At 41.7% G+C, this 23420-nt stretch overlaps 3 protein-coding genes across 3 annotated transcripts in view; 2 read left to right on the top strand and 1 right to left on the bottom strand.

Annotated features, from left to right (window-relative positions):
• Window positions 1-214: 214 nt before the first annotated feature.
• mpeg1.1 (macrophage expressed 1, tandem duplicate 1) lies at window positions 215-3630 on the bottom strand (the record flags this gene model as incomplete). Its single annotated transcript, XM_079269860.1, has 2 exons — window positions 215-2719; window positions 3181-3630. 2 exons carry the CDS (start codon window positions 3628-3630, stop codon window positions 1046-1048), a joined length of 2124 nt encoding a protein of 707 aa, XP_079125986.1. The 3' UTR covers window positions 215-1045.
• A 5830-nt stretch (window positions 3631-9460) lies between these two features.
• tspan36 (tetraspanin 36) lies at window positions 9461-16553 on the top strand. The gene is made up of 7 exons (XM_079270245.1): window positions 9461-9648; window positions 12831-13022; window positions 13107-13181; window positions 14286-14381; window positions 14922-15068; window positions 15378-15461; window positions 15707-16553. The coding sequence occupies exons 1-7, from the start codon at window positions 9589-9591 to the stop codon at window positions 15785-15787; spliced, it is 735 nt and encodes a 244-aa protein (XP_079126371.1). The 5' UTR covers window positions 9461-9588; the 3' UTR covers window positions 15788-16553.
• A 5286-nt stretch (window positions 16554-21839) lies between these two features.
• The window catches only part of mapk4 (mitogen-activated protein kinase 4), a gene marked incomplete at both ends in the record, with an annotated part of 11473 nt that continues 9892 nt past the window's right edge, over window positions 21840-23420 (top strand). Inside the window, 2 exons of the mRNA XM_079269762.1 lie at window positions 21840-22206; window positions 22738-22913. Of these exons, the coding sequence (XP_079125888.1) occupies window positions 21840-22206; window positions 22738-22913 (543 nt within the window). The remainder of the gene's footprint in view (window positions 22207-22737; window positions 22914-23420) is intronic.

The raw sequence follows: 23420 nt of genomic DNA, 5'->3' as shown, positions 1-23420 counted from the left end.
TTGTTAAAAAAAACACTCATAACGCAGATCTGTTACAGTGACGATTGTTTTGTTTAAGATACCGCTGACCGAGATATGTGTAAGACATACCAAGCATACTGTAAATACAATATAAACATGACGATATAGATCCGTTAAATTGTTGTACACAACTTTAATTAGCAGTTAAGTGCCGTGCAGAAGACTTTGATTGACATACATTCATAAATCCTTTCAATTTTAGCAGCATTAGACAAAACATCATATAGAAAACATAGAAAATCATTAATCTGATGCTTCTTTTATTCATATGTTTGAAAATAAGGCTTCACAAAATGTTCATCAATTATCTGTAAAAAACAGATTTTGAATCATTGTAAAAATGTTTTATAAATGTTACAAGTCAAACAAAGCATACAGGTTTTTAAATGGGGTATACCATGTTGATGTACTACGTGACATTATGCATCTTGGCCTCATGAGGGCAGTATTGATTCACCGGCCTTTGGAAAGCACCTCTGCGTTGATCTATTGGGTGATTTCAAAGGCACATGGCTCTGGAGTCACATTTGTTAGAGCTAACATGACGAAGTTTACTTCTGCTAAGTCCACATCGTGATAACAGGAAAAAAATATCTTCCAATAAATGTGTTATATATTTAATATGCATAGCAGTGGTTGAAATGTGAATAACTGATTGGTTTCATATACATTTCAAAAGGATAATTAATGCAAAGTCCAACTGATTCAAGCTAGGAGGCCCTAAACAACATATTCTGCTTCTGTGAGATTCACGATAGTGATTTCTAGTTAAAATCCAAATCTGCCACCAAAATGAACCTCCATCTCTTGGGGTCAAGACTTTAAACTATGTGTGGACTCTCACAAATGAAGGAAGGTCAGAGGCATTCTTTTCGCAAACATTTTAAAACCCTTTAATCAGGCGCTTATTTGTGAAACACTAAAAACCATATGTGCTGGTAAATGTTAAGCTAGAACTGGGTTACAACCCAACTGAGCGGCACAAGCAGCCGTTCTCAAAAGTGTTTCTTATCCGTGTTTTTTCTCAAGCCTCAACTTGTTGTCTCTCTCCTTCTTCACGTTCAATCTCACCATGTATTTCCACATAGCCGCTAGATGGCCTCAACCCAGGCAGCCTCCGCCTTCTCTTCACCAGGACTACTGCCGCTATGACCACGAGCATGGCGCCCATCACCCCAAAGGCTAACCCTGCCTTTTCACCACTAGACATCTGATTCATTTCTGGGTTAAGCTTCCGCATCATTTCCTTGATTTCCTCTGGTTTGGCTAGTTTCCACAACTTGGTCTGCCCCACTCTGATCCAGCTCATATCTCCCTCAGTCATGACCATAACTGTATTTGTGGCATGCATGCTGAGAAGTGGAGGTTTAGTGAAAGGTGGCAGATGGACCGGAAGCAGCTGCCCACCTGTGAACAGCCCTGACTGGACACAGTAAAGAATTTCACAGCCGTCGCTCACTGAGGCGAGGTGCTGACTGAACTTCGGAGGGCAGCGACGCTGATTTACTGCCAGCGGGTTGTTTGACTGACAACTGAAGAGGCCTCCGAATGGCACTGAGTATCTGCTGCCAATTTCATAGTCGTTGCTCACACAGATCACTTGGCCATCGGAGAGAAACTTTACTGGGATGAAGCTCTGGGGACAGCTTTTTGCATTGGTGACGGGGTTTAGGAGGGAGGGGCTGTATATGCCTCCGAACAGATACCCTGAGTTGTCCGGGGCCTTCCCGCTCACAGAGCACCAGTAGGTGTTGATGTGAGCAGAGCGAACATGGTTGTTGTCCTGACATACTTGACGATTGCAATGTGAAAGGCCCAAAAACCCACACCGATAGCGTTGGTTATAGCATTCGTAGGAAGTGTAACCCTGCTGTCTCACCTCCGATCTCAGTAAAGTGGCAGAGTAAGGCGAACGACAGGAGAAGTCCCCTGTTTCAGGGTTTTTCTGGGCCAGGGCATCACACAGTGGACCTGCATCTGAGCTGATATGAATACACTCTTGGTACACACCACCAAAACTGAGGTTTGTAGCGGGGCCCTCGCAGGATGCGTCATCAATGTTGGCTTGGAAGTTAAAGTTCTTGGAGCTGACGTCGACGCATCCAGGCCGCGTGTTGACCTTGTAGTATCGCTCTACGGCCTGACTCACCGCAACAGCTATTTTGCCAACTGTAGGCTGGGGAAGATCAGGGAAGGTGTTGGTGTTTATAAAGTAGTGTAGGGGAAATCCTGAGCGGTCTATCGCAACCAGGTTGTTCCTGGTACTTTCCTGCCACTTCTGCAGGGTGATGCCAGGATAGAAAGGAATGCCGCCGCCATGGCTTTGGATGATAGAGTAGTGAATGTTGGACTGATATGTTTGAAGGGATGAGCTCTGTTGGGCATTTTGACTGCTTATGTCAAACTTAATTTTGTCAAAAAAGTTTAAGCCTGCCTGCGCCTTGACAGAGGAACTCTCCGACACACCGTCCGACACATATGAAGAACGGAGGTAGTCTTCCCCCACCAAAGTGGCCCCAGCATCGACACTAGTGATAACATGGGTTCCATAGTCCAGCACCATCTTCTCTGAGAGGTAGTCTACGTTCTTTGTTTGGTTGTTTTCTATTGCATCGGCTATCTCTTTGGCTTGTTGAGCAAAGCGTGCGTCCAGAGTGAAGTCTGGATAAGCCTTGACTGTGTAGATGAAGTTACGAACCTTTGAAGAAAAATATGAAATATCATGTTATAGTTATTCCAGCTCATTCACTTTGTATTATTTTGCTTAATTTACTTTTTAACGTGACATCTGTAACTTCTGTCCAGGAACTACAGATTAGGAAATAGCCTTCTGGCTCACTCTGGCACATTTACGGCAATGTTGTTTAATGTGAATGAATATACCTACACTGTTCAAGGGGCAACATTTTTATCAACCAAATCCATCCATCCAAGTAATCCACCATAGTAGTACCTTTTATATATATTGTGTGTGTATATATATATATATATATATATATATATATATATATATATATATATATATATATATATATATATATATATATATATACATATACATACAAACTATGAGATTATTTTAACTCATGATCCACAATCACTGCCACAACTACATGTGTTTTATTTGATTCATCTAAACTATGGAAAATAGAAACTTACTTGTACTCTGGCTGTGGTTGAAGAGTCTTTAACCTGATGAGTTTTCATCCTCTGGTTCTCTGTCGAAAATTTGCCATTCAGCACAGAGAAGAAGGAAATGTCCGCATTGATGGACTGAGATGTGGAGCTTTTCTGCTCCAGCCAGGAGCTGATTATCTCCGAGCTCATCTCCACACCCGTCTCCTTGTGGGGGATGACAAACACCTCATCTGGGATGAGGTAGAGCCCGTCCTCGGAGGTCTGGCACTGGGAGTAGCTGAGGTTCATGACTCGACCCGTATCAATGTTGCGGAGGTTGTCCCAGCCTCCGCCCGGCAGAACCTCCAGTGCTGTGATGGAGAGGTTGGTGGAGGCACGACATTCCCTGAGCCAGTTGGTGGGGCGGCTGATGGGGACCGCAGAGCAGACATGAAGGAGAGAGAGAGACAGGAGTGTCACCGCTACCTTCATGATGAATGTGTCAGAGACGGCTGAGACGAACGACTCTAAGGTTCAAACCAAGTTCCTCCTCCTCTTATGCAGTTTATCAAATGACAAACAGGAACATGCGGTTTCAAAACTGGTGGGGGAGGATGAGATTTTACTTTTGTTTGCAAGGTTTTTAAACACCAAAATATATACATCAGGCTACTTATTAACAGAAAAAAAGGACTCAGCTGGGCAAAATGGGATTTAACCTGAATGCTCTTCCGAAATTATGACTGACCTCATTCTCTGTCAGAGGAGAACAACTTGACAGAAACCATATTTGAAGGCAACATCATAAAACCTCCAATTAGTTATTGACATCGTTTTTTTGCTGTGATTCGTGTCATCTGATCCAGTCAGTGCTTCCTTGGTTTGATACTGTAAAACCACAGTGTGCTGAAATGAACTATCAACTCAAGGGTACAGAAGTCATGAAAACAAACATGTCCACTTGTACTGTAAGTAAAGGAGACCACCATGCAGTCTGAGGATGAACACCTCAGCAATGATTTATCAGGAATAATATATCAATAATAACACGCTTGTCAACAGTTATTCCACGTCGGTAGAGCAGTGCACACACCGGAAGAGTTTGAATACACTTGCCTGTCATCTACAGTATGTTAATGTTAAGTTTTACACTTTCTCTCTTATTTTTCCCATATACCCAACACAAAATCACAAACTTCTACAATTTGAAAGTAAAGTGACAAAGAGAGAGAGTTGAAGGATATTTGGGAAAAGGGTGGAAACGAAACATAAACTCAACGTAAACGCAGCAAAACAAAGGTGCACTGCTTTGGGTGATAAACTCTCTTTCACATAGTTGTTCTACTTTTAAGGTCACAGTAAAATTATCTGTTGACTTCCTCTTTTCAAAGTGAACAGAAAGAAGATATGAAAACAAGATAAAAGGAAGTTGTGGTGTTTTCACATGTTTTGAGTCACATGAGTGTGTGTCACTGGGAATGTCCGTAGTCTGATTCACCGTCTAACCTAAACACCTGGCAATCAAGCCTTTGCTTGAACGATTGGCACTACAAAAGTGAAAACAATGCATGTCGACTTCAGAATTCAGAAAAATACAATATGAATTTAGAGCAATATTAGGAACATCGGACAATGTTTTGTCTCTTATCACCAATGGGGAACTTCCTCATTTCCCTCATTGTTTACTTGTGGGTTAATATGTGACATGATATAAATCAATAATGTTCACACTTAGGTTAACGTTTGGAAAAAAAACACTTTAATTGTTTGTCATCATGCTTAATATATTTTATTACAACAAATACAAAAACAGAAATGATGTTAATATACACTAGGTAGAGATGAGCCAAGTATGTTAAACCTTCTATGGGGTTATGTGTCTAGCCAGTAATTGCTGATGATAAAGACAACTATTCAAGCGAGTACGGACCATGGAGAGGTTACAAAGCCAGCTTGCCTTTCTTCACCAACAGCTAACAATTAATATCCGTGATTCCTCCTCTAAGAATATGATGGAAGTTAGGAGGCAGATGAAATAGTGATTACTCTGAGTTGAGTTTGGCATGAGAATATGTACACAGGTGAACACAAAAGGTGGGATTTCAACTACATATGAGTCAAATCTATAAAACAAAACATGTCAAAAGCAATGATCTACAGGCTATTCATACACAATTTAAGAGCCCTTTGATACTTAATGCTGAAGTTCTATACAGTGTGGTGTGGTATGTGTAGAGTTCATCAGTTGGATGTCTTCGTGTTGCCATCTACTGGCCAGATTCAGTAATAATCAAATCGCAGAAACAGCAGAAAACCAAAAGCTACCAGTAATGATTTCTTGTCTATGAATTTTAGACCCGTCAGCGTTTCATCAGATTCAGTAGAAGCATTTCCTTGAAACGATAGGTCTGAAATGTGCAACGTTTCCTTGATTCATCTTCCGATGTTTCTGAGGGCGAACTCTTCTTCTTTTCGCTGTGTTTTAAAGCATTTCAGACAGAAACTGTTTTTCTAAAATGAGTAAAAATGCAGAAAAGTCATGTCAAAGTCACTCGTATTATTGTTTTGTATAGAAAATAAGTTTAAAAAAAATGAAAATAGCGTATTGAGGATAGTTATTCTGTTAATTTACAGTTACAGTTATTCATTAATTACACTAGAATACAATATACAATCAAATGAAAAAGATAGCACTGACCATTTTATTACAGTACCATAATAAAGTATGTAAAAAGAGTAATTCATATGAACTAACTAATAAAACACGTAAATAAGAAGTGCGTGCATCTATTTTACTGATTTTATAAACAGCATCTCTTACAAACGAATCGCTCTGGTATTTTTGATCGGTATTTATGTATTTTTAGATCAGTAATTCCGTCACTTGAAAGATGAAAATCAGCCCAAAATCTGTTTCCTCCTGCTTACTTTACAGAGTGTAACCATCCGAGATCCTGTCAGCCTTAAACATTGACACATATTGGTGTTGCGAATAATAACCAGTCATTTAAATGCATGGTGCACACAACCTTTAATGTGTTTACTGAGGAAGGCACTCACATTAACAGTCTATCATTAGGTGCCTCTGAACTCATTTATCAGAGTCTGGCCGTTTTGTGTGAGGATGTGAGGATGTGTGAGGATGTGTGTGTGTCAATATGTGAGTGTATGATACCTTGTGTGAATTATGCACCATCGTTCAGTTATTCCTTTCACTCAACTTGTGAGGGTTAGTGGTACGCAACAGGTGTCTTCACATTGTGACACGTGCAAGAGTATTCCTCCCTGGTTGTCCTGATCGTGACAGTGAGCGTGAACTGTCGGGGAGAGACTTTCACGTATCTCGCCGACTGACTCTCTCTCGAGTAAATACACTCACTCTCGGGGAGGTACAGTTGCGTTCCTCCTCAGTCGACTGTATCTCCCTGACTGTCTCTCGAGAGATAGCGAAGGTCGGCTCGAGAGTCCTGCACGGTGACATGTCGCCGTGTTGGGCTGCTGTTTCAGTAGTATCAAAAGGGGATGGCCAGTCTTCAAATCATGTGCCAACATGCGTTAGGGTGCTTCCGGTGTCCGATGTACGATGATGGGGTAAGATACTCTCACCAAACTCCTGTCGTGTGAACCAGTAGCATATCTGACCTGTAACTTTGGATTCAGAATAGACTTTCTGCTACCACTTTTCATAATTTGGCTCAGGATGTTTGGTGCCACCATGATGATTTTAGGATTATAATCATACAGTTGTAAATGAATTAGTTTGAGGATTTACTCTAACTTCCTACATTAGGACAGTCTGGCTATGCTCTCATTCACTCACTCATCTCTCTGACTCTCGCTCTCTGGCTCCTACTCTATCAGCTGACAGTGGGCGATTTCGCCACGGCCTCCCTCAGCCAATCATATATTTCTTGTCAAACTTTAAAGACCTGTTCTCTTCTGTGCAGTCAGCTGTCATTTCAGTACAAACCGATGTGACCCTCCTCCCCATTCATCATCACATCCAGTGCTCAATGTTTCTTCCACTGAGGGCAGTCCCACTCCACATGCCATCATCTATCTTCAGCCTGCCCCTACTGTCTTCAACACCCCCACCAGTGTCAACTCTCCAAAATTTTAACTTTACTTTGCACAATTTAATAAATGTATTTGTTCACTGTAAATTAAGTTTCTCCTGATTTAACAACCTGTGTCTCCCTGTATAAGTCTGTCAATGATCTCCCGGTGGCTTCAGTTCTCCTATTTATTATGTTTTTTGTGATGTATGTTATGTTACTTCAAACTAATTTGAAATCATAAGAAGCGTGGTCTTTGTTGGTGAAAAGTTTCTTATATACAAAGAACAATTACTTATCGTAAAACTTCAAATATATAGTAGAGTAAAATCTTTTAGGTGTGTTTCCTAGAAACCACAGGTCTGATGAGGAAAGTGGGAACAGGTGTGTAGGTGGGAGTGGATGTCATGTGACCAGGACTGGCAGGTCTGGGGAGTGAGCAGGGGCTGGAGAGAAGGACAGAGAGCCAGGACGGGCAAAACCACCAACCCACTACAAAGTCTCTGACCTCCCTCGAACTTCTCAGACAGTTTAAGACATAAGACAGATAAGACCTTGAAACTACAAGCTCATATGCCGGCTGACACGATACATTGACACGATAACACGGTCAAAAACTGTTAGCTTCCCGTCCACACACACCTGATTCTCATCACCAGGTCCTTACCTATTATGCACTTTAGGTCAATGTGCCACCCACTGTTCAATGGCAGAACTGCATGTGTAAACCCACCCCATGTTTCCCTCAAAGCCAAAATAAAACAACAAAACCACATTATGGCTGCAACAGTAAGTAAGAAAGAAAAGTGAAAGTGAGTTGCAGGTGTGTGCACTGATGTCTTAGCTAATTGTCACCGATATGTTAGCTACAGAAGCTGACCATAAAGTAGCACTTTGTTCTGCAATAACGTCACACTCAGTTGCAAACTTGTTAGCGACACCAAGCTAATGCAGTCTAATATAGCACAGCCTGGATACATCAACACATCTATTTAACTGTTTAAAGATGAACTGAGCATTGTAAAGTACACAAAGGGAGGATTCAATGCAGGACTGTTGAGTGTGTGTTGCTTTTTTATTTTAATGAGCAATGTGAGTCATTTGAGTTTGTCAGCTTGGTAGATTGTCTTCATGCCGATCTTAGTGGCTTCTAAGGACCCAAGAAAATGTCTTAAATCACATATTAAAAGAAAAGATATTTGACACATTAAATTGATCGATTTTAAATTCACTTTAGCATAAAGTCCCTCCAAATATGACAGAAGGATGGAGGCATTAAGGCAAGTTGTATCTGTGTTTTACTGCTCGTGTTCACTCACTAACTCATGTAGCGAACCTTTGATGCACTATCCAGTGATTCAAAGTATGGTATTTTCGCCGCACTTCCTTGTTTACTCGCCGCCATGGAGGATCTGTATGTACTCCAACATGGCCGACCGACCTGGTAACTAAGGAGATCGTGACGTCAGTGAGACCACTCCATTGTATAGCAACTTCCTTCATCTGGATGGTGATAATATTAAATGAGTAAACTACTGAACTGATTGTAAGAAGTAATTCATCAGGTACACAGACAGAGTGTGACTTATCCTCCAAACTGGACCTCCACAGTCCGACAGCAGAGACAACAAGAAATGTACTACTTATAAAATAACCTGAAGGTAAAGAATGACCTCTTTATGAAATGATAAAAGTTGACAAACCACTTCTACGCCAAAGGAGATCATGCGAGATCTTTGTTATTTATTGCTGAGGAGCAGAAGAGGGGACTGTTGTCAACCAGTAACCTTTTTTTTAATGAATCCACAGATTAATGACAGCCTCACAATTCCTGTGATTCCAGTCATTCCTGGATCTTGATAAAATACCGCAGGAAGTACAATTGTTGGGTCATGGGTAACTTCAGATAAAGTTGCACAACAAAGATGCAGTGTCATTTATTTTGAAAAACTGACCAAACAAAGTCATCTTTTCTAAATCAAAGTGGATCCAAAAGCACATGAAATGAAATTAAGTTAAAAGTATTTTCATAGCTCAATGTTAAAACGTTTAGAGTTAAAGTCCTTTGATTGAAGATGAATGATTGTGTGATTGTTCCCCTCCCCTCGGAGGAAGTGGTATGTGATGTGATTCAGTGTGGTGGTGGGGGTGGTGTGTGATTGGAGGAAGTGGTATGTGATGTGATTCAGTGTGGGGGGGGCTCTGTTACATCTCCTCCCCAAAGCATGTGACCACGTGATCACAGTGACTGCAGGCAGACAGACCGAGACAACTTGTGACCAAAGGCAGCAGGAGAAGCAAGCAGCTCGGCGCCCCGCGACATAAAGACTCTGTACCGCATCGCAGACTCAACGGTCCCCCCCTTCATTCAACCTCTTCATCTCCGCGAGACAACATGGACTGCGGGATTTTCACGTCCAAGACCGTCCTCCTCTTCCTCAGCCTGGTGTTTTGGGTAAGGCGCGGTGTTATTCCTCCACCTGCAGGGAATCTTAATTCATACCGATGTTCTCGTTAGGAAGGAGAACTGAAAACGGCTTTGCCACCGTACAATCCTCTCCTTTATTTCTGTCGCTCTTTGTTGTTGTTCTGTAGTCTGTGTGTCATGGGCGCTTTACGTTCACACCCTGCAAATCAGTTACTGATAAACATCCTGATAAACATCTTAGCCTGGCCCAGTTTTCTGACTGGTGGAGTCGTCATCACTTCACTGAACTTCCTCAATTTTTTTACTCTTTCTCGATATGGTTCATATCTGCGTAGGCCGTTACACAAATGATTCAAATGATTCCTTACAGTCGATGAGTAACATTTTCCAATCATGTGCATTTGCGTCCAGCTGGTCAGGGTGACTGAGCGGGTTTATCTGTCGCATTATCAGCCTGAACTCTGACTCATTAGCTTAGTTTGACCAGAGTTCATTCTGTGGACATAGAGCTAGTTTATCCACTTTATACTTTCACATTCTCTGACTTCTCTCCAACCTGCAGCGTATATTGCCTTCTCATAGTCTCACCTTTCAGGTTTCCTCACCTCGAACAAGTATATTAATTTGATTGTAGGTGTCTTTTCTTGTTTTTCTCACTAGTCAGGCATTCCACACAGCATATCCGTACAACAACATTATGTGACACACATTGAAGGGTTCTTGTCTTGTTGAAAAGCAGTACAAATGTATTGAGAGACCTCATCACTTTTCTAAAGCAAATATTTCAAATATTCACACACATCTGGATTGGTCCTGTTTTTCTCCAACAGCTCAGTTATGTAGCCCGCTAATCTAAACAAGCTAAATCCCATGTATTAGAATCTAACAGCAGGCCGAGAGTAACCGGTACGGTATTATTTAGTTTGCCGTCATTTTTCTAGTCAGCTTCACCATCATTACTGAATCAAGCAACAGTGCTGGTTTACACTGTGAGAAAGTGCACATTTTGAACAAGGTTATTAACTGTAATTTGGATATAGGAGAGAGTTATTGAGAATTATGTATTGTTTTATCAGAATTCAACTTTCACTGTAAACCCTGCCTTCCTTACTAAATCATATCATGCAGCTTAACATTGTTCAAACCCCCCAAAAAGTTTATTTTACATTCTGAATTTTCAAAAGATTGCAGATAATTCATAGGGAAAATGTGTTCAAAAGCTCCACTGAACAATTACAATATGTTTTATTTGATGTGATTGTGTAAGAATTTCTCCTATTCAAATTGGGTGATTAAAGTTGAAGATCACAGGTTCAAAGGTCAATGTGCTATGAATGTTTGGAAGCACTCGAGCAGAAATATGTCCTGCTTTCTCCCCCAAAACTACCATCAAGTCCTCCCCCTGGAATCTGGTCTAAGATACAGTACTAGTACGTCTGTCACGCGGGTCCTAAATCACCGAGAGAGACATCGCCTCAGAGGTTTCTCACATTCCAGAGAGGTGGCACCGTGCATGGGCGCTGTATGTTGTGTAAGCCTCTTTGTGCTGCTTCTTAGGCACAGGATCAGAATTTCTGGAAAGATTAGGGGTGAGCGGTGGAGAGAGGGGGGGGGTGTAGTGTAACAACCCCACAGTGAATCCCGTGACTTTGGAGTGATTAACAGAAGTGAGTCATGTGGCTGAAGTGGAGGATGGATTGTTAGGCTGCACATCACACAACTGGAAACAAAGACAAGCACACAAACTATAGCTCACACCATTACAGCGGAAGTGATACTGACAATGACGCCGATCCGCAGACACCATGAAGGGGGATTTCTGACTTTAAGTAAGAAAGGATAGCGTCCATCGTGCATATTTGCCTGACAACATATTCTCATATTCTAGCTGAATATGATTCACACAAACAGTTAGAGTATATAGTACAATTGAGTTTCAAACTGTTGATGGGATAAATACTTAAGAGCCATTGTTTTCTTAACAGTCATCTCTGTTCTTGACATTTCTGTAGCTTTGACTGTCGAGAGACTTTTGGGGGTTTTTAGAAGCAGAATTGGGTCATTTTGCAATGAAAGGAACAATCTGTTTCAAAAACGGCCGGTGTGACTCCAGTCTGTACTGTGTGCGCACAATATTAGCCAACCAACACGCACGTCTTGTGATTGGTGAGCTCACTGCTGAAGTATGAAAAGCATAACTGATGCCTACGTCACAGCTGAAAACACCTCAGTGGCCTTCACAGCCTGTGTTCATCACATGAGATCACGGCAGGTAATAGCGGGAGAACAAATCTCTGTGATTTATGTAAGTCTTTCAACAAGCAGCTGATCAAGGTTATTTTCCTTACTTTTCTTTTTTTCAACTGTCATGTCAGCAGACCAAGACTAAACTGACTTAAATGTCATATCAGTATTCATGAATGGAAGATTAAAAAACGGTTCTTTTCTCTCAAATGTTGGCTATTTGATGTACAGAATATGAACATGTTTTTAGCCACAGAGAGGAAAAGACAAATCATGTGACAAATCCCTTCAGTTCTATCAATGTGTGTGTTGCTTTGTTAAATGCAAAGATTAAGTACACTAATGGTTTGATTATTCCCAGAATAACAACTATGTCAAACATACAGAAAAATAAGAAAACTATAGCTATGTTCACGCCACCTGGCACTGCACACCAGTTCATCACTTTTGGGAAGAAATAACTGAGTCACTGTCTGTCTTCCTGGGCTGCCTCGTCCCTTTCTCCCCTTCACTGTGCTTACTAGGAGACATCTCAACAATACATCTGAGTAAAACAAACCGCAAATTACTCCTATCGCCAAGAAAACTATCCTCATGAACTGGAAATCAAGGAATAATACACACATCGCACACTGGAGAAACTTAACGACAGAATATATTTCAATGGAAAATCTAACCTCCTCCATCATATACAATACAACAGAACACCATTCCACCTGGTCATCCCTCACTATGTTTCTGCAAACGTGACACCACCCATACTAGTAATATTGAAATATGTATAGTATATATCCCGGTGTGTTAAATTATTATTATTATTATTATTATTATTATATATATATATATATATATATATATATATGCGGACATGTTAGATGTTTATTCTCACCGTAACCATATGGCTAAATTCTCAATTGTGAGTTCACACCTCGATGTGTAACATATGTCTTTTCTCCTCCCGGCAGGTTGCAGGAGCGGCGTTGGCTTATGTCGGTGCCTACGTGATCAAGAGCTATGGGAACTTTGACAGTTTCATTCAGGACAAGTACACATTGGTCCCAGCGGCTATCATCATTGGCGTCAGCGTGGTGATGTTCATTTTCGGTCTGGTGGGATGCTGCGCCACACTGTGGGAGTCCAAAGTCGGTCTTGGCTTCGTAAGTGTGTGTGTGAGCGTTCATGAGCTTTTTGTTTACCCTTTCAGTTTATTTTATGCACTCATTTATCATCTCTCACTGCAGTTCTTTCTGATCATCATGGGGATCTTTGCAGCGGAAGTGGCTGCTCTGGTATTTGGCGTCTTCTACCAAGGCAAGGTGAGTCACAGATGTGTGTGTGTGTTCTGTCACACAGTCGGCCTCATTCACCAAATCTCTGTTTGAAACACGCATACACGGTTTTCACAATGATTAGGACATTCACCAATGTTTTTCTTATTTAGTTTAAGTTTGTGCAAAATGAATGGTTATTGAATTTCATAATAATTTATATTATTTTTAATTATTTTCATTACTGCCTATAATGATTACGATCATGGATCAAAAAGCTTGGGACAGAATTTTACTATAGAAATGCTGTTTAAATAATTTAGTTATAGTAATAAAGTAGCCGCTTACAGTGTTCATTTTGGGACTTGACAGGATATATTTAAAAAAATTATACTATGACTCTATTTCTATATTAAGCAATGATGGCCTACAGTTTATATTCAGGCTTGTTAAGAATTTAGAAATGCACTAAAACACCTGCCAGGCTGTGGCTTAGTAGCCTATTTGCACTACTGATGTACCGTATATGTAAACAGCACAATACTGTGTTAGGCTAGAGCCTGATTACAATTTTAAATATAATAACCTATATATATTTTTTTTATATATAAACATCAAATGTAGATATTTGAATGATACACAGTACAGTCATTTAATGATTAGTCATTTCAAAAGCTTTTGAAACACTCAATGAAATTCAGTAAATAGCAAAGCTGTCTATTTCATTACTTCATAGAATAAATATACAAATGTCAATTAGGTGGTAATCTGCATGAGAAATAAGGAAAAAGAAAGAAATGATAATAATCATCCACTTATAGTAATCAATTTGACCCGGAGAATCGTGATCACTACAAGAGGTTTCCACTCTATTTTACAAAGCATTATAATCTATTACAATGTTAAAAATCACTACACTGACACGTTCACACTGAACGAGTGACGTGCACCTTTTGTGTCTTACCTTCACTCCTGACACTAGTAAAGTACCATAAGTACCTCCACTTCAGAGACACACGACCCTGTAGGGTGTTTACTTGTGCTGATTAGGATCGACTGGCAGTATGTTGTGAATTTTATTTAGTTTAAATTCTGCTGTGGCACATTTGTACGCGGCTGCTAACATTGTGTTTTATTCTCATGTGTGTCCAGATAAACGCAGACCTGGAGCGCTCCATGAATGATGTCTTCATGAAGTATGATGGACATGGCCCTGAGACCAGCGCTGTGAACTACGTGCAGACTCGGGTTGGTGTCATATCCTACCGTCTATAAATAGCTTTGGTTTCTCAGTACCGTACTTGCATTCTCTCTCGCATGCTTTCATTTCCTACTCTTGTGCTTTCATTTTACTCCTCAGTCTATTTCTCTCTCTCTCGCCTTTTAAGACACAGATACTAAAACACAGTATATTGTTCATTTTGTTGGTGATATATTTTTGTTTTTATTACGGCTGGTACTGTATTTCAATATCACAGCATATGAAAACAAATCATGTACTGTTCCTAATGCACCACATTGACAGCTCTGGGTCTGTCAGACGTCATTCTGTGAAATGCAGTCGAAGTACCGGTAGATTAAGCAGGTCGATTGAAAGTGTGAGGGTCAGAAAATATCCAAGACATCATCACACATTCCCAAATAACTTTCTGTACCGTGACTCGCTTTAACATTATAGGTTGATGACGCAACCTTCTCATAAAGTGTCAGTCTTTCCTTTTCGACTCGTTTTTTTTGTCTTTTAGTTCTACATTCACTCCTGTCTGTCCCCTCTTTGTCTTTGTGCAGTTGCAGTGCTGTGGTGTCATGAATTACACCAGCTGGTCCAACACCACCTGGTTTAGCAGCAACAACAACACCGTACCTATGTCCTGCTGTAAAAACAGCACCCAGTGCACTGGCAGACTGGACCAACCGGACCAACTTAACACACAGGTGAATACTACGGAAGCACGCATTCCTCTATTTGACGTACATACTGTGTGTACATGCGCTTACATTGAGCTGTTTATTTGGTGTTGCTTTAGAAATGCTTTCATCTGCTTCTCCAACTGCGACTCGGAGAAGACTTTGAAACAGGATTTTATTTTTCATTGAATGCTTTTAGGACTCAAAATATAAAGTCTACAAACAATCTCCCACCACCGAGGCATTAATGCAATACAGACATTGTTAGAACATAGAACAGACATTGTTCAATGATGCACACAGTGTGCACTCACTGTACTTGTGCGTGTATTTTAGGGTTGCGAGGTGAAGCTGGCTCGCCTCCTACAGGGTGTGTTGGGTTACGCCATGCTGGTCATTCTGGGCTTCGCCATCATCAAGGTAAAGACGGTCACTTCCAGTTTAGCAGCTGTGAATGAGCATTACTGTAATTCCCACTCTCTGTTATCAGTATGCAGTGTGCGACACTCAATGGAGTGGTCCTACTAAATGTGTAATATGTTGAATAATCTATTCAAATATACGAAATTAAAGTACTTGACCTGGTGCCGTCACATATCGCATGAGCCTCCAGAAACTAGATTTTAAGAGCTCGAGTCTGACTACCTTTATCTTTTCTGTTGCAGTTCTTTGGGATGCTGAGCGTTTGTGTGATCACCTGTAAAACCGGCAGCCGAAGGAACGGCTACCAGCCTCTGTACGCCTAAACCACTTCATGCAACCACCTACCACCTCTTCATTTAGTCGCTTGACTCTTTTTTGCTGACCACTCAATCAGCAGTAACACATCCACGCCGAGTTGTATTTAAATAATGGCGTGTGAAGTACACACAAAGTGGCAGACAGTGTCTCGATATTAAGGGGATCTTGCCAGAGCGTTCCTCCACATATGAAAACAGCACGAATGTTCCTCTGACTTGTTAAATCATTTTTGTTGAATGTGGTTTTCAATTGTGAGTTGTTATTGTCTACATTTTCCACTTTAGAGATTTCCCATAAGGTTGAGTGGCCCAAGGTCTCTGCACTGTTTCAGCCCAGCTACTGTGTTATTCTTCGATGAAGGACTTCAAACTGTATTTTAAGCTTTCTGTGATTGTGAACAAAAAGACAGCGGTTTAATGTTTTCTTTGCAATATTTATAGCCAACTGAATGACTTATATACATACACACGTACATGCACGTTTTATGGTCCGTTAACTGTATTGAGTTATGTGACAATTCTAAATAACTAGACTTTGGTTGTGTTATGTTTCTAAATTAAAATGGCTGAACATTTCACAATAATTTGGAGTTTGGAGCAGTTCATATCACATCATTGGTGTTGCCTTGCCTTCAGTGTTTTTTGTGTTTGTGAAGATAGTAGTGTTCATCTTACATAAACCTTGTCAGTGTTCAGAAAGATTAATGTGAGTATTTGTCCATGCTCATTATAGTCCTCAATCATCGCAGAGCTCAGATTAAAGGATAAGTCACCTGTTGTTGAGGCTGTGGATTCAACTCATTTAAACCAGTTTAATTCAAATCTGAAGTGTTTCTTTCCCATTTCCATGTGTGATGCATTCAAACCAGCTATGTAGCAACCTTATTGTCTCCCCATTTGCCATTCATAATCCCTGTAATAAATAGATATCCATCAGCATCAACTGCAACACGTTACCTGCAGTAACAAATAAAATCCTGCAGGTGGTGTTAAAGAACCTGCTCTGAGTTTAGAGTCAAAACCAGCATTTCTCCTGGTGGAGGGCCCGAAAAGACAACTACTCTGTTCGGAGGTAGTAGAAGATAAATGAGTTGTTTTTGTATATTTAGGGACAAATGCATGCAGGAAGTCTGTGTTCAAACAATGGTACACATATGATTTGCAGATGTTTCAAAGCCACACAATTATTTATCTGTTTCATATTGACAAAACATTTCACAACGTGTGCGTGTGTGTGCTGCTGTATTAATGACCTCCACTTAGGTCACTGTAAAGGACCTTGCTGCCCTGCCTCGGTCAGTGTCCCTCTCGTATCTCTCGTCTGCATATCTTATTCAGTGCATATCGTTGCTGCTCCGCGCTGTGTTGACATTTAGACAGGCCCGTCCTTTTCAGACTTTCATTTTACTAACAGCACCAGCTCTCTGATTACAACCTGCCCTCTGTTACAAAGGAATCACTGACCCATCGTTTGATGGCTTGCATTTAGTCAATTATTCATCAGATTTCTGCATAAACTTTGAAAATTGAACTAAAAAGTAAAAAGACAGTGCCGTCTCCAGGTTGGTGAGTGGACATCTTTAACTGCCGTAGATCACAGGATGGTGTGGATTCCCGTGACCTCAGATGTCCCATCACCCATGAATGTAATTTAATGAAGCCGAAAGAGCACACCAGAACCATTCCTGCACTTCATACAATCTCAAAAGCAAGCGGTGATGTATGCAGGCAATCGGCTCGAAGTTGTCTTATAACACACGTCATACAATCTTGCCAAAAACAATAATAACTCACTGAGTGGTCTGCCTGCTTAGCAGCGGCTGAGTTGCGGCAGGTTAGCGGTTAAGCCGAACACACCGTCCAAAACACAAACTGCAGCTGTGAGGTACACAGCAGTGTGTGCACAAGTAGTTCCGTTAGCTGTTAGCCAAACACACAGCAAACTGTCTCCCATTGTGAGCACAGAGTAGCAGATGGGGGGTCGATGATGCACTTGGCTTTGTTATCACTAGTGGCCCCTACTGGTCAGGGGCCGGTTTAAGAGACATGAGTAAGGAGTCAGCAGGCAGTCAATGGCTTTAGGAAACAGGCAATGAAAGGTGTTTTGAGGAAGTGTGAGTCACCGCAACCTCGAGAGGTTCTTGAGCCTGCAGCCATTACCGGGCACTAAAATGTTGTTCAGTTTGCTCCAGCAGAAAACGAGATTAGCCTAGGACAGACACCGAGGTGAACAGTCACTCACTAACGGTCGCACACATGGACCCTTCATGACAATTCACTATAGGCTAAGAGGATTGTCTGGTAACCGGTAGGTCGACGGTTCGGTCCTTGGCTGGGACGTGTCCTGTGTCGAAGTGTCCCTGAGCAAGACACTGAACCCCTAAAGGCTCCCCACTGCTCCCTGTATACAGGGATGGGTCAAATGCAGAGACAAATTTCCCCCTTACTGGGATAAATATAGTGTCATAAAAAAAAGAAAAAAATCCCACCAAAGATATAACCTCACACAACGCACAATAATTGTTGTTTTATTTTAATGGTAATAAATGAATTTCCAGTGTAATTAAGCTGTTTATAGTGTTTTTAAGTGTCATCTCACAGAGGCGATATGTTTGTATCCCCCCCAACAGTATAGACTTTCTACATATCTCTTGTACAACTTGAACAAACCTTTATTTCTCATTGGGGTCCATGACATTTCCCCCACATGTCATCCTTGCTGCTGTAAAAAATATGTTTTGTCGATGAACAAAGGATCCTCTCTCTCGTTCTCTCAGGGGGAATCTCAAACACAAATGATGCACATGCATGTCTGGATGGTAGGCGACTGATCAAGCTATGATAATCCAGCTAGAATACGATGGAGGCTGATTTGGACTCTTCTTAAATCGAGTTAAATATGATCCTTCTAACTTTCATATATCGTTACTTTATTTCATCGGTAGGTTTGGAGAGGTTAAGGGCAAGGGCGCTCGCGCGCGTGCGCGAGAGAGAGAGAGAGAGAGAGAGAGAGAGAGAGAGAGAGAGAGAGACAGAGAGAGAGAGAGAGAGAGAGAGAGAGAGAGAGAGAGAGAGAGAGAGAGAGAGAGAGAGAGAGAGAGAGAGAGAGAGAGAGACGGAAAAAAGTGTGAGAGGGGATTGGTACTTAAGCATCCATGGTGCAATGTGACAGTGTGTGAAGCCACTGAGGTCTGGCAGATGTATCTGTATCCCTCTCTCCTCCCTCCCTCAGATCACTGCTCTGACAGAGAGCGGACAGAGTAACCGGCTCTTTAGCAGCCTCTGGCTTATCTCATCTCGACGGATCGCCCCCGGTGTGTCATCTAAATCACACAGACATAAGAGGGAGAGAGATGCGGCGTGTTTCACTTTGCTTTCCTTCCAAGGACCCGTTTCTCCCTTCTATCTTTCCCCCGGATCTTTGTTTCTGGACGGTAGACTGCAGCTGCCTGATGTTCCGGTGAGTCGCTACTGATGGTTGCTGCTGTTACCTTTCTTTCTTCTTCCTCTTGTTATTCCACACCGAACATATACTGACATGGATAAGACAACGTGAAGCTGGTTGCGAGGGGGGAAAGCACGGATCTGTTTGTTGGTATACTTATTGTTTCTTTCTTTAACGAATTGGGGCTTTGTGTTTTATGCACTTCAACCTCTCTGTTTTTGTTCTGTCAGATGGGGCGTTACTGTATGTAGACACACAAAGGCAGCCGCATGACGCCAGCGTGCAGAGAGGATGCAGCGGTTCCCATCTTAACCAAAACTGCTTGAACGCCTGTTGGGAAGTAAATTAAATGAAAAAGAAGAAAGAGAACAGCAAGGGACGCACAAGCAGCTGCACACAGAGTGCAACAGGATGGACCCTTCTCTGTTCCCATCGACTAGCCTTGGTTCAGTGTAGAAAACAGTTCAAATGTACTGCCTTATCATCAATGAAAGGATATTTCAAGCCAGTGTGATGTGTAAAAAAAAAAGTTGACAATTGGCTTCACAATTGCAAATGAATACATTTTACTGCACTGCATCAAAGAAATTATTATTCTTATTTGTAACATGTATTCTAGTTGCATAGCTTTAAGAAATATGGAAAATAAATGCACAGAGTGACCATCTCCAGTGGTTATGCATTATATATAAAGTTCCAGTGCTGCGCCTCCCACCCAGCAACACTGTCAACGCTTCCTCTCGCTCTGTCTCTCTGTTCTCACCCCACACTCGTTCAGCCTCAGTCAGCCCGATGGAGGTTAGCATTAACATGGAGTGTGTTTGTAAGTATTTTGAAGGCTGTTAAAGACTAGTTATTGAGAGCATATCCCGTGTTTCTTGAAAGGTAGAGAGGGAGAGAGCTAATACTCAAGCCTGCCCTCAGGCCTTTGACAGCAAAGGGATTTGTTCTATGGATTGATGGATTGTTTGAGTTCTTACAGCCCAGGGATCTAAGAGTGCGGGAAAGTGAATGCATTTGTTTTCGACCACTATATGACCCTTTCAAGGGGTGAAAATATAACTAAAATGTCAGGTAGGCTTATTGACCTTTAATCAGACAAAATTAAAGTTATGTTGTGTGATGCAAACGGAAAATGCAACAAGAAAAGTGTTTTTCATTGAAAACAGTGCTGCCCTGATAAACTACTTCATCCTGTCAAATTGTCCCGCCTGCTTGGAAATGTCAGAAGCGTCATACAGCAGATATTAAAAGCATCATTTGAATTGACGTGATTATGCATTAAGTTCCTGGTGTAGATTCGATTTCAACTGCCTTTCAGTGTTATGTAACGGCAACCCTCCTGGGACAGACTCTGTTAACACACTGGCTCTCTTGCTGTGCAACTTTCATCTTTGTCTTCTCTCCTGTTCACCCCAGTTCTGCTTTTCCTCTCCAGCAGCGGCAGCAGATGTGTTGAGCGACTCACCTAATGACAGCATCTTTCCACGGTGACCGCCACCTGATGCTGAAACCCCTACATTCATGAGAAGGCAACAGGAAAAGCAATTAAAGGGATTAAACGCATCCACACTTACGGGGATTTGCCCCGCTGTCCAACTGTGGATCGCACACTGAATGAACTTGTCTGACTGACTCATGGAAGGATGAGTCTCATTGAATACAACTCACATAACACCCTCCTTTCTTCTACCTCACCATCGAAGGCTTTCACTGGTCGATGATGATTACAGATTTATAAAAAACACAGCAGAGAGAGAGAGAGAGAGAGAGAGAGAGCAGAGCAGAGCCGGCCGTCTGCCTGCTGCTGTCCCATGATGCATCTACACATGTAAGAGCAGGATCAGCCACACAGAGGGCTGTTTCTATGGATACCCCAGCCCTGGGTAGTATTACAGTAATAAGACTCACTGATAACTTCACTATCTCTTGTGCGCAAAGAAAATACGGTGAGAGATGAGAAAGTGCATTGCTGCAGCAGACTAAGGCATCAAATAACATCTTTGGATCAGAGAAAGATATTGTCATCAAGTGTCAAGAGGAAAATGTTGAAGGAAAAACCTGTTATTTTTAAACATGTTCTGTGGATGCTTTACACTCCTTGTCCTAAACACCCCAAATGCTGTTGTGTGATTCCCAGTGGATTCTCAGCTGGTTCAGTGAAAGGCTGATTTATTAAGAATCTACCCACGCCCACGAAGGAGAGGAGGAGGTGAAGATGATGCACAAAGACACCACCTAGGCTTGAAGGAAATACCTTCTTTTTTAACCTGCTTGCAGCTCGAACTCCTCGGCCCCAAATCTGGATAAAATAATCCGACTGCAATATTTGCGGGTCCCTAAAACTGCCACCACCTCTCACCGGATAAAACGGAAAAAAACAGTGAAACTGAATTTGGGTCTTGTCTACATGAAAACAGACATCTATGTGCAGCAGCAATCAAGAGAAAAATCAGGTCTTACGTTGGGGTTCAGGACTCAACAGAAAGTAACATCGTGTGCATTAGACAATAACAAAGCACGTTGAATCTAAATATTGTGGAGATCCATCAAGCTTGAGGTACCTGGAATCTATCTGTCATCTGTTCACTAACACTTTCAGACTGAGCTATCATGGCCAGACAGGACACCCCCCTCTTCCTCCATGGCTTTGACCTGGGTGGTCACTTTGTTGACCTTCGACCTCTTGGCACGGGTGTTACAGGCCTGGTTCTCTCAGCTGTGGACCAGCGTACCGGACAGCGTGTGGCAATCAAAAAGCTGGTGATGCGGGATACTGTGACGGTGAAGCACGCTCTGCGCGAGGTCAAAATCACCCGCCGGTTGCACCATGAAAATGTGGTGAGTGTCCATGAGGTTTTGGCTCCGTTTGGACGACCGCTGCCCAGAGACCCGACCCAGCTGAGTGCCCTGTACATCGTCCAGGAATGCATGGAGACGGACCTGGCTCGGCTGCTGGAGCAAGGTCCGCTAACCACAGGTAAACAAAAGGGAAACAATTCAAGCTATAAACAAACACACAGTATTATTCCTCGTAAATTTGGACAGTTAAAGTCCTATTTTATTTACACTACAGTGTGGCGCTTCATGTTGGAACACTATTGTTTTGTCGCTGCACTGCTGGCTTTGTGTACACTGTGATTTATTGGATTGCATGGCAGTCCTTTTGAGACTCTCTTACTGAGACTACTTTATTCACACATTTGAAAATCACATCACGATTTTTGCCCAAGATGTGTTGATTCATTCATTCAGCTTGTTTGCTTCCTTTTCATAAACATGCTTGGTAAGTATTGGAATGATGCAAACCATCATTTTGATGTGCCATAAAAGTTTTGCCCAAATCCACAAGTCATTACCCAAGTACCGTTGGGTACTGGGTTACTGACCGTTCACTCGTTCATGTTGTGACACATTACTGAGTTCGGAATGGGCATCGTTCTGGTAATTGCACGAGTGAGAATAGAAGCGCTGCTGTGTATCCTGACACCTCATTTTTGTCCTTCAACAGGTCACGCTACTCTGCTGTTCTACCAGCTGCTGAGGGGACTGAAGTTCATCCACTCAGCTAACGTCTTGCACAGGGATCTGAAGCCTGCCAACATATTCATCAACACAGATCAACTGCTGCTCCAGATTGGAGACTTTGGGCTGGCCAGGATAGTCGACCCTCATTATTCTCATAAGGTGAAGGGGAAGGAAACCCCCCACACAAACACACACCGCAAGCAGAGTCACACTCATACATACAGAAATGATGATGGTTGCCTTGGTTATACGCATTATGCTAGTAGTTGGATGTCTTATTTCTCAAAGTGAAAAGACTGATTACCAAACATGACATACGCGTTTAAAATAATCAGCAACACTTGTACAAACATGTCCAGCCTTAACCTAAATACTCGTAGTGATCTTTCTGGGGCATGTACGTGTCCCAAATGTGCCAAGTGTTCTTTTGACCAGAGGCCAATAAAGGCCTGTGATCATTATTTTCTTTCTCTGATTTAATTTAATCCATAATCTTCAGAGGACAAGCATCAAATATTTCTGTCCACATAACATTGGCTGCATTATCTTGTTTTGGTACTTTTTCATACTTTTTTTGCAAAAATGTGTATTATATTTTCAATATTCAAGCCAGGAAAATTGATTCAGTTTGGAGGATTTTTGATTGTCCACATTGCAGTCTGAAGC

This window comes from Melanostigma gelatinosum, assembly GCF_949748355.1.
Source record: "Melanostigma gelatinosum genome assembly, chromosome: 6".
NCBI lineage: Eukaryota > Metazoa > Chordata > Actinopteri > Perciformes > Zoarcidae > Melanostigma > Melanostigma gelatinosum.
Note: the sequence above shows the minus strand (reverse complement) of the source record. Positions and strands in the feature narration are given on the sequence as shown.